Raw genomic sequence first — 12,274 nt, forward strand, 5'->3', positions numbered from 1 at the left:
AGTCCATACAAGATTTATCTTTTATTACTCATTCAGCGGCTCGTGAGGCGTGTGTATGTGTGTGTATATACGCACACGCACATACGATTACGATTTTTCCTGCCTTATGTGCAGATGTCACGTGTCATCCTTTGGCCCGGCTGCGGTCACTCGTGAGTCGTGTGTGCACCTTGGCTGGCCGTTGATGCCATTGTGTGGAGTAGAACCTGTATCATGTACGCCTCAGGATAAATGTGGTGTAAAAAGCCGGCTCTCAACAGGAAAAACAAAAGCCTCGCGCATTATTACAGCACGATTTTTTTATAAACAAATTAACGCTTCTTCACTTGGAAATTGCATTCATGGTCCCCTTTTCCATTATGATTTGTTTTTTCTGTATAGTCGTCTCCCAGAGGACCACACAGTGACACACCACTTGTATTCCACGGCCCTTTAAAAAAGAAAAAGCTAAGCTACTTGGATCTTTTAGGTACATGAAGTTGACGTTTCGCAAGCTTCATCCCTATCTGTGGAGTCTGCACGACATATCGCAAGCTTCATCCCTATCTGTGGAGTCTGCACGACAAATTATTAGAGGGGAGGTCACGAATCATGATAATGTACGTCTCTTCATGAGGTGTAAGGTGAATATGGCTTGTCCACAAAATTGTAGCCGTGCTTAATTGTGATAAGTCTTCTCTCTAGCTCAGAAGTCACCTTAAATCTCAACACCTCCCTACTTTCAAGGGTGCAACATTTTCAAGACAGCCGCAATGCGAAAATGTTTCTTCCAACAAAGAATTGCTCTCTTGTTTGGAGCTGCAAGACTGCCAGAAACTGCCAGAAATTTATGCTTTTCCGGAACCTTTCATCTTTCCTTCCATGAATTATGATCTCACTTTTGATGTGTATATCTTTATCTTGACCTAGCAGGTACCTTCTTTTAAGAGATACAATAGTTTTCTTTCCACTATTTAGTATCAAGGGTGCTAAAACCACATGTATTCTTTGAAGACATACCATATATTTGAGAATAAAACAAGCGTCATGTATTTGAATTATTGACTTGTATTTGAGCTTTTTATGTTTTATACACTCCACTTTATTTATGGGTATGACATATAAATATTCATACACACAATTTGATGTTCTTTAGTGTGTGGTATTTTACTGGAAATTCAAAATCTATCTTACGGCTCACATCTAGATTTTGGAGGCTTGTTGCCGACTCACGACTCAGAAAACAATTGAGAGGAACAGACAACAACGTTGCGAGTCGGCAAATTAGTTTTTGCGGGCTTTGGGGGCTGGGAATATCTCGAGGCGCAATCGGGTTCTCCGTCCGCGAGGGGCTTCAAAAGGCTGGCGTTCGGGCTGGCCATTGCACAGTGCACACCACCCACTACGTTATGCCTACCATTGTATACACAAGTTTTTAGGGCACAATCATCCTAGCATTCTTTCGACTCTGCTCTTGACGTCGCCATGGCATCTTGCAATAATATAGTGCTGGCTCTAATTGCAATGCTTTCAATATCGATACTAATGGTCAATGCAACAAGGCCCGCCGGCCTTGAGGGCTTCCAATCTAGTGGGCAGCTAGAGTTAGACGACAGTGTCGCTCCCATGCTCTTCGACGATTGGGTTGCAAGGTTTGGCAAGAGCTACGAGGGCCTTGCACACAAGCAATCTCGCTACGAGATCTTCAAGGCTAACTTGCAATACATAACCGCGCGTAACAAAGACCAGTCTTCCTTCACATTGGGTCTAAACCAATTTGCAGACCTGACCCTCGAGGAGTTCTCCGCACAGCAACTGATGGGGCGTCTCCCTAGTCCACCACCGCCACGAAGTCTTAAGGCCCACTCCGACGGCTCTGGTGACGAATCCGCATGTGACACGTCGTCCCTGCCCACCAGATTGGATTGGCGGGAAAAAGGAGCCGTCACTGACGTCAAATATCAAGGGGATTATTGTGGTAAGGCAACTTGTGTCATGATGTGGATGTGGATCCTTTGGCTTGGCTACTACTTTATAACATTCATACGAGATGTCCCGAGGTGAACAAGCCGCAAAGTGGTGTCGAGATGTTATGTAGAGACCCCGACTGTCGTAGAGCATGTGGTCCGTTAGCTTGGCTATGACTTAAAAAAACTTTATCTCATCCCTCATGTACAAGCATAGTAGGATCTTTTGTTGAGAGATCCCAGGTCCAAGTCTCGGAACGGTGTCATCATGTGGATCAGATGTAGTTCGCTATCTTAGCTTTGACTTTTAAACACTCATCTCATCTCTCATATTAGTATAGTAGGGTTCAAGTCATGGACTGTGGTGTCATCATAGTGGATCATATGCACTGTGCTAGCTTGATCCACATGTAGTGTGCTAGCCTAGATATGACTTTAAAACACTCATCTCATCTTTCACATCTAGTACTATACCCAGATCTTATGTTCAGGTTGCAAGTGTGGGTATAGTGTCATCATAAATAGAGTAGATGTGTGACCTTTGGTTTAGGGTCGCAAGTGTGGGGATAGTGTCATTATAAATAGAGCATATGTGTGGTTAGCTATTCACACGCTCCTCTCCCTCTCCTTCCCTCGCTCTCTCTCACTCACACAATCTAGATGGACAAAATTAGAGTTGAAGTATGCAATGGTGGTAGGACATACAAGTACACATCCTCTCCCTCTCCCTTGCTCTCTCTCACTCACACAATCTACTAGGTAGACAAAATTAGAATTTAAGTATACAATGGTGGTAGGACATACAAGTACACACATGAGGATGTCAACTTTCCATTTACATGTCACCAACCCAATGGTTTATCATCAAAACAACCTTTCGATTGTTACGTAGGAAGCTGTTGGGCTTTCACTGCTGTAGCAGCGATGGAGGGTGCTTATGCCATTAAAATTGGGAATCTAACGAGCCTTTCGGCGCAAGAGCTAGTTAGTTGTGTGAAAGACAACTGGGGTTGTGACGGAGGGTTCCCCGAGGATGCATTCTCTTGGGTGGTCCAAAATGGAGGCATCAATGCAGACGCAGTTTACCCCTACACGATTACAAATCAAACCGAAGCACCAACGTGCATGGAGAAGGAACTAGCGGTTAGAAGTTCGCACATGTCTAGTCATTCATAGCTTCACCATTCATGCATGTAAGCATAAGAGACATCATTCACCTTTGTATACGTTTTTTCTTAGGGAGTTATTGCTACCATCACCACCTATTCAGATCTGCCTCACAATGATGAGGAAGCATTGCTATGCTCGGTGGCCCAACAACCTGTGGCAGTCTATATCAACGGACATGCACATGATTTCTATCTCTACAATGGGGTAAAGGATGATCTCACTTCCCTTTCTCTTAACAATTATTGTAATCCATGTGTTTTCTCCCCCTTGTATTTACCCTTACCTTGCAATCCATGCGTTTTTTCTACAGGGTATATTTGGTGTTGAGGCTGATTGTCCAGGGAGCGAAGTTAGTGACCTCACTCACACTGCAGTGATTGTGGGCTGGGACTCCCAAGATGGCAATGATTTTTGGATTTTGAAGAACTCTTGGGGAACACAGTGGGGAATAGATGGTTACATGCATATTGCTAGAAACACAAATATTCCACATGGCATATGCGGCATCAACTCCATTCCATCGTATGCTATCGTGTAGGCATTCTCATGCCTTAAATATGCAAGAGATAGACAATTTGGATTTTAGCCAATTATAGAAAACTATATTCTTTTACTTAGTGTGAGCTCAGGGATCTTATGCTTTCATTCATCATTGCATTTAGGATTTGGTAATAGAAACAAAGAGAATGTAGAGAGCATAAATTCCTAATTGCTTAACTCATCTTTCTGAATATAAAATGCAACAAGTCTTGACTACTCAAGTGTTTTTTAAAACAATACACTTCCCCAAAAAATTAGAATATTTATCTGAGCCATATCTTAAAATCTAGCTAAGGGCATCAAAGTACAACAAGTCATTTTTTCGAATATGAAGAGAACCAAGTCCTAATAACTCAAGTCGTGCTTTTGAATGTACAGAAGAAAAAGTCCTAATGGCTCAATATGATGTCCAGGGGTTGGTAGGAGGGTTGAGTCAAAAAGCATATATTATGCCAAAATTTTTGTATAGAGTTAAATATTTATCTAAGGCATATTTTAAAATGTCGGCATGGGCTTCAAAGCACATTATAGACCTTCGCTCATCATTCTTGAGCTTTCATTAAGCTAGAAGGATGGTGCTTTAAATGGGGCATATATCTATCAATTGAACTATATAGGAAAAATCATGTTGTTTCAAAGATTTGTGATTCAGAATATTTTTCTATATATTTCATAGATTTTTGTTAAATGACAATTTGATTTTGATTAATTTGTTTGTGAGCCTAACATGTGGATTGAAAGTAAGGGGTTGATAAATGTTATCTCCTTTTCTGATTGTAAACACATATTATGGGCATTGCAAAGCATGTCTTTGATAAATGTGTTGAGTCGCTTCAATATATGAAGGAGTGAAAAAAGGTCAATGAGTCCATGTTCGCATGAAATGGATCTATATCTAACACCCTAAGTGGCAAGATGGAGTCGAAGAGAAGTGTCATCCCTTCATAGAGGAGTGAACATAGGTCAATGAGTCCACATTCACAATTAATGAATCTATATTAAAAGTTTAAGTCCCTTCATAGAGGAGTGAACTTAGTTCCATGAGTCCGTGTTCACATGTAATGAATCTATATCTAATACCCTACGTTTGAAGATGGAGTTAAATAAGTGTGAACCCCTTCATATATAGAATTTAAAAAGAAACTGCAAGGGATCTACCTGGGAGAGAGAGAGAGTTAGAGAGAGACCTACTTCTTTCCACCAAATTGAGAGAGAGAAAGATATATATATATATATATATATATATAGAGAGAGAGAGAGAGAGAGAGAGAGGCCAAAAGACCTTACTTGTCTAAACAAAACTGACCAAACCTTTATTAGTAAATGAGATATAATGACTTAAACATTCAATTTAAAAAAGGCATAATGAAGTGTTATATATAGAAGTAAAGTAAAGGTTGATTTAATTATTTTGAGTGAAATATGAAAAAAGCATGTTAACAATAGTGCAACAATTTGAGGCCCACGTAACACCTTTAATAGTGCATATGCTTCCTTTCTTAAATGTTGTTTGTGGTGTTGTATCCAACTAGATATTGAATGACACTTATAGAATCACAAAGTTTGATGAGTAGCACCATGTATAATAATTTTAAAAATATTATACCAATTGATGCATAGCCTCAACTCTTCATGGAAGGTGCAAAGTGTGTATATAGAATCTAGGGATACTTGTATGATAGGCTGTTAGTGACCACCCTACTTTGAGTCCAATTGTATGGAACAAACCATATCATCCACCCTACTTTGAGTCCAATTGCATGGAACAAACCATATCATCAAACTACGGTATTAAAAGGATAATAATAAAGAAAAAAAGACAGCTTGAGTCATGGTAAAACCTTGAGATGCATTTAAGGTGTGTGTACAAACCTCATAACCTAAGAAGAGTTTATCATGGGAAGATCTTCCTCTACCCTTAGTGCAGTTTAAAATAGGTTTATCAACTCCTACTTACATGTAGCCTGCTTGCCAAACCTCTGTAGACACTCTTTCAACCCTGTAGCCACATATTACTGATCCCTCTTTCCAAATGAAGCTTTATCTTACTATTACACAAAGTGGCTTCTCCTTGGAAAGGAACCTTATGACAAAATAGACCTAGCTCATGCTGACAAGGTAAGGGGGGAGTATTGGTTTCCAACAACTCTACTCAATGTACATATGTAGGTGATATCATGGGAATATCTTCCTCTACCCTTAGTGCAATTTAAAATAGGTTTATCAACTCCTACTTACATGTAGCCTGCTTGCCAAACCTCTGTAGACACTCTTTCAACCCTGTAGCCACATATTACCGATCCCTCTTTCCAAATGAAGCTTTATCTTACTATTACACAAAGTGGCTTCTCCTTGGAAAGGAACCTTATGACAAAATAGGCCTAGCTCATGCTCACAAGGTAAGGGGGGAGTATTGGTTTCCAACAACTCTACTCAATGTACATATGTAGGTGAACTACTTCTTTCATCCAAAGCTACGTTGATGAAGATGACACTCTAGAAGATCTCTTGCAAAAGAGACGGTCAAGATTTCCACAAAGTTGTTAATTGTTTAACACTAGTTTGGTAATAGGAGCGAAAAGTATCTGTGGACATATTGATGCTCTCTTTACTGACCAACTTTGTGGAATTATTTAAACACTTGTATATTGAAAATCAAAGGTTTCCTTTTATCATACCATCACATACATAATGAAGGAAAATTGGGATTTTTTGGGATCACATTGGTTGTGTTTAGGCTTTTCAATTTCATAAGACCTCATAGGCCAAATTACAATTCTAATGCAGAACTGTTTGGATTATATTTGGATCAAAGGCTTCAATTAGCCAATTTCTTATTACTTTTAAAGTTTTTGGATATACATTACTTCAAAAACATATATATGGTGTAATACAATCAATATTAGGCTCAAAAATCAATTAAAACTCCAAAATTTAGGTTTCAATGAAAACTCTATGGTATTTAGGTGTCTCAAAAAAATTAACTTTGAGGAATTTTATATCTTATCACACAATTATAGTCTAGGACCAAACCTTACACATATGTTCTTTATCATGTTATTAAACTTTATTGGTGCATTTTATGAGAGCTAATCACATATACATCTATCCTTTTAGGTCTTTGTTTGACAAAAGTTTACAAATGACGAGATGGCCTCTACACCCCAAGCATCTCCTTGAATCACTACGGGCCACTAGGGGAAGGGATTCCCTAGCAACTAAGGAGAAGGGGGAACCACCTAAGCAAATCAGGATGGGCTAGGACACGTACACAATGATGTGATTATTCACAATGAGAACAAGTAAGCAAAAAAATGGACATCAACCCAAATGGCATCAACTCGAAAAAATAGATTCTTCTTTATCCCTAGCACATACAAAGCATCTGAAAGTGTGAAAGCGCTGCCATTTGCAGCAGTAAGCATAATTTTACCAATGCCCTTCACTGGGTAAGAAGCATTATTGGCACATGTGACAGTATTTCCATTGAAGACAGCCTCAAGACAAGTGAACATATCACGATGTGAGGTAATGTGCTTTGTAGCACCACTATCAAAATACCATACATTAGAGTCAACAGAACTGCCAAACATGCATCATGTACATATGGGTCATACTGGCAATACACGCTAAACGCCCATTCTGTATCTTGCACAACATTTGCAGAATCTGCATTTGTAGAAGCATCCGCTATTGTGGCTGCATTTGACTCTTTCTTCTTTGCCTCTTTAGCCTTTAGCTTAGGGCAATTCTTAATGACATGATCATTTGCCTTACAATAGTTGCACCTAGTCTTTTTCTTGCCTTTATCAAGAGCCTTCTCAGACTTATTGTTGCTACCTGTGGAAGGAGAAGAAGTTGCAGACCTACTAATAGGAGAAGAAACAGTGGAAGGGGCTGCCTTACCACTTCTTCTTTGCTGCTGGGCAGGAATAAATGCTTGTTCAACTGCACGTTGCCTGGCCCTGTTTTGCCTAGACTGCGCTTCTTGTAAGAGCTTGTTGACTAAAGTATCATACTTGATAGCATCAGGTCTGTCCTCAGTAAGAAGTCTCCACGTGGAAGCAAAAGTCTGATATGTCTCATGTAAAGCATCAAGAACAGTCTGCACAAGAGAATGATCAGGAATAATCTCACCTGCAGAAATCAACTGTTCTTTGAGATCTTTAATCTCAGCAAGAAAAACATTCATGTCATCATCTTCCTGCATAATCTTCAATTCTAGCTCTTTACGCAGGTAAGAGATTTTTGCCTCCTTAAGACTTGCATACAAACCAGCTAGAATATCCAAGCCTGTTTTGCTGTTTTAGCTGAACGAATATGTGAGGTGATGTTACGTTTGACAGAAAGTGCAATCAAGGCATGAGCCTGCGCATCTTTACCATCCCAACGAGCTTGTTCATCAGCAGTGGGTAAAACAGCAGCAATAGTAGAGCTGCTAGAACCTGCAACATCCTCAACAGATCCTACATCCACAGAACCTGGACGTACATCCATACCCTGCATAATGTTCCACACTCCTTTTGCAACCAAAACATGCTGCATCATGTATGCCCAAAGTGGGTAGTTGCCGTCTCCATCCAGTTTGTCTTTAGCAGACAACATGCGAAATACATCATTGCTGTTATTAGCCATGGCCACTAACTGAAACTGATGCCAAGGCTGCCTGTAATGAAGCAAAGACTGAACAGAAAACAACTCGTGCTATGTAGCACGGTCCACAATAGAATACGTATGCCTGTTTTGCAGAAAACTGCACTGTCAAAATTTCTGTAAAAAATGACGAAAACACCTGTGCAAAACTTGCAATGCAAAAACGGAGCCCGAAACGACCTCAGATGCGATTTCTGAGAAAGCGAAGCCCTATGGGTTTGCTTGCAGAGTATAGGGACCTGCAAGTGCTCGTGAAAGCTCACCTCAATCAGAGAACGTGAGTCGGAGGGTGCTGGCGGTGTAGCCCTAGGAGCCGATGCTGCCTGCTCTGATACCAATTGTTGGAATTAGGGTTGCAGGAAAGCACACAAAGCTTGGAGAAGAAGAAGCAAGAATGCACACAACACACAATGTATTAGATTGTATCAATGTACAAAAGATTAGTTAGCCCTAGAAGGATGGGCGTATATACAAGCCGGGGAAAAAACCTCCTAAAGAGGGAAAAAGTGTCCCGACGGTCCTAAGTGTGTTCACACACATCACTGCCTATATATATATATGGCAACAAAAATTAATGCCATTCTAGACACTTATGAGCTCCTAGAAACTATTCTGGGAATGGATGCAGAACCAGTGGGAAGTCTCGACCCCAACATCCGCCAGGTGCTACACTTCTTTGGGCATGGAGAAGGCACAATGCTAATGCTTTTTGTGCAATCATCACCAGTGTAAGCGATTATGTTCTCACTCTGATTCAACATACTACCAAGGCTACAGAGGCTTGGATCATACTCAGAAATTAGTATGAGACTCGTAATCAGACCAGGATTTTAAACTTGGAGAATCAACTTGCGTGCTGAAAAGTTTGCTGAAGAAGAAGCTACTGAAGCATTTATCTCGCAGACCAAAAATCTGCCAGATCAAATGGCTGCTGTATAGGGATTACACACACTAGTGATGAGGAGTTGGCCCGAAGGTGCATTTGAATTCTTCCATAGAAGTATGACAGCTTGGCTACATCACTAAACACTTAGGTTAGAGTACCATCTTTATCATTTCAAGAATTTAGTGCTATGCTACTTGAGGAGGAGATGCGGCTGAAGACTCGAGATGGTAGTGATGCTGCATTTTCGGCCAATACTAAAGGCAAAGTCACGACATCTTTTGATGAGAAGAAGAAGAAGCCAAAGAATAAGAAGTTTCAAAAGGGAGCTGTTATAGTCACGCTGTCAAAGATTGTAGAAAGAAGCAGGCTGACAAGAACAATGGTCCTTGAAGTCTTCATGGAAGGAAAAGGAGTCAGTCAAACAATGCCGAGACCGAGCTTGAACTTTGGGTTGCCATTTAAGAGGTATGTTCATCTGCTTAGGCTCAAGTTGATGATTCATGGATTTTGGATAGTGGAGCATCATGACACATGACAAGGGTTGGTATAGCTCTCCTGGAAGCCTCTACAGGAACCCATCAATGTTGTTGTTACTGCTAAATGTCCAACTGAAGGGTCTAGAACCATATCTTTTGTGGCAGCTACAAGTGAAGAGAAGAAGCTGTCAAATGTACTCTATGTACCCTAGATAAAGATAAATCTACTATCAATTGGTGTGATGATGGATCGTGGGCTTGAAGTACGCTTCAAGAAAACTAAAGCAAAAATTCTAGATGCTACTATTGGAAAGGTAGTCGGCAAAGGAGTAAGGTGCAACAATCTCTATGAGCTAAGTGCCCTTATAGTGTCTGCAGATAAGAGCATAAACAAGCTTTGGCATGAGCAATTTGGTCACATTGGATTTGCCATGCCGCTAAAGGAGATGCACATAAAGGGTATGGTAGCTAATTTTCTTGCATTTTCAGAATTGTAGGAACCATGTGAAGCTTGTATGATGGGCAAGCAACAACGCAAGGCATTTCCACAGGAAAGCAGCAACCAATCAGGCAAAGACTCCTCTAGAGCTGGTACATGCTAATATTAGGAAAAATTTGGGCTCATTTTGGGGCCCTCTAAGAAATGCCACATCATCAAAAATGGGACCATGGTAATTTTTTTTGCAAATCAACTCTAAATGTTTCATAGGTTGAATATATAGAATCTATTATTCAAGATCTTTCCATTGATATATAACATGATGGGTTCTGGACATGACACATGGAAGATGTACAAAAAGTAGGTTCCAAAGTGATGATGTGGACCGTTTACGGTAGCCTTTAAACTTACTTTTGAGGAAAATGGTATATCTTGAGCTTAACAACTCCAAATGTTTTGGAGTTTGAAATTATGAAATCTATGTTTCATGGTCTTTCTAATGATATATCATATGATGGAGTTTTAATGTAAGATATAAAATGTTGACCACGGTCCCCATTTTCAAGGCAAAGATGACAAATGGTCCTAAAATGAGGCCAAATTTTCCCTAATGTCTTTGCGGTAAAATTTCTATTACTGCATTAGGGGGATCTTACTTTATGCTGTTAGTCGACGATTACAGTAGGAAGATGTGGGTTTATTTCCTTTGGGATAAGGCTGAAGCTTTTGGCAAGTTCAAACAGTAGCATAAGCTTGTGGAAAATGAGACAGGAAAGAAGCTAAAGAAAGTTCGTACAGATCGAGGAGGAGAATTCATTTCAATGGAATTTGACAGCTACTGCAAGGAGAATGGCATCAAGCGCCAACTCACCACTGCTCACACACCTCAGCAAAATGGTGTTGTAGAACATCGCAATCAAACTATCATGGAGATTCGCTTGATGCATGTTGAAGGCAAAGGGTTTGCCGAGTACATTTTGTGCTGAAGCAGTCAACGCAGTAGTGTATGTCCTCAATCGGAGCTACACAAAGGCGCTCAAGGATTTTACACCTCAAGAGGCCTACTCTGGTAAGAAACCTTCAGTTTATCATTTGAGAACGTTTGGCTGTGAATGTTATGTGCATATTCTAGATGCATCCACGACCAAGCTAGATACCAAAAGCAAGAAGTGTATCTTTCTTAGATATAGTCAAGAGTCGAAGGCATATCGACTCTATGATACAGAGGCAAAGAAGATTGTGGCCAGCCGAGATGTGGTATTGCCAAAATAGCCACACTCAGTGGAGGAAGAAAGTATCAAACAACTTCACCAATGTATCCCATGCATCCTTGGGATTCTCAGCATCATGTATGTGTATAAGCATAGCATCCAAAATACATATAGACAGATAATGCAACACTTTGAATGCTCTTTCTGACCATTGCTTTTATGAGCTATAACCTGCTTATCTGTAGGTTGTCGGGGTAGTTCCGGCTCTTGCTCAGCACCTGTGATGAGATTCCGAAAACCTTTTCCCTTCAGAAAACTTTTGATTCTGTACTTCCATGCCTGGAAGTTCTTCCTATCCAGCTTTTCACCAACAATCTGTACTGGATTATCCGACATATTGCTCAATGCAAATACACCTTCTGTACACTTCCAAATCTGTAAACGAGCCTTTCTCAACTCAATCACACTCCAATGAGTGTTCCAGATACTCCAAAGTACTCAACAAACTTCAATTTTGATATAGAAAATCAACCTGTATGCATCCAAAATGAACTGGCTCACTCAGTCCAAGATACCCTATTTTGATGCACTTTCCAAGACTCCAAATTGCAATGTAGTGGTTCAATCAAGTGTGCATAACTTAAATTAACACCTAAACAACCTCAATGTTGAATATCAACAGCATCTGACATGTGTACATATCAATTTTGTCAAACCCCCTTCTCTGTTTTGGGAAAAATCAGAAAAATCAATAATAATTTTGCTCTAATTTCTTCAATCCTTGTCCAAATTGAGCAACCAGGCATTCATTAGCTTAGCAATGATATCCACTAACCCCATGTAAAAGAAATTAGTCCAATTGTTTAAGACCAAAGAGTAATTAGTCAATTAACACTCTGTTTTTCTGTAACCAATAGACAGCCTATTTAATTAGCTCATTTCCAGCTCAATTG

The 12,274-nt window shown here is 40.1% G+C and overlaps 1 protein-coding gene across 1 annotated transcript; it reads left to right on the forward strand.

Moving 5' to 3' along the window:
- Positions 1-727: 727 nt before the first annotated feature.
- Positions 728-3,699, forward strand: LOC147619549 (cysteine protease XCP1-like). Its single transcript, XM_086773565.1, has 4 exons — positions 728-1,957; positions 2,839-3,089; positions 3,186-3,320; positions 3,427-3,699. Exons 1-4 carry the CDS (start codon positions 1,465-1,467, stop codon positions 3,652-3,654), a joined length of 1,107 nt encoding a protein of 368 aa, XP_086629691.1. The 5' UTR covers positions 728-1,464; the 3' UTR covers positions 3,655-3,699.
- Positions 3,700-12,274: the final 8,575 nt, after the last annotated feature.

Source organism: Cibotium barometz, chromosome 33 (assembly GCF_041138505.1).
Source record: "Cibotium barometz isolate CiBa-2024 chromosome 33, ASM4113850v1, whole genome shotgun sequence".
Taxonomy (NCBI): domain Eukaryota; kingdom Viridiplantae; phylum Streptophyta; class Polypodiopsida; order Cyatheales; family Cibotiaceae; genus Cibotium; species Cibotium barometz.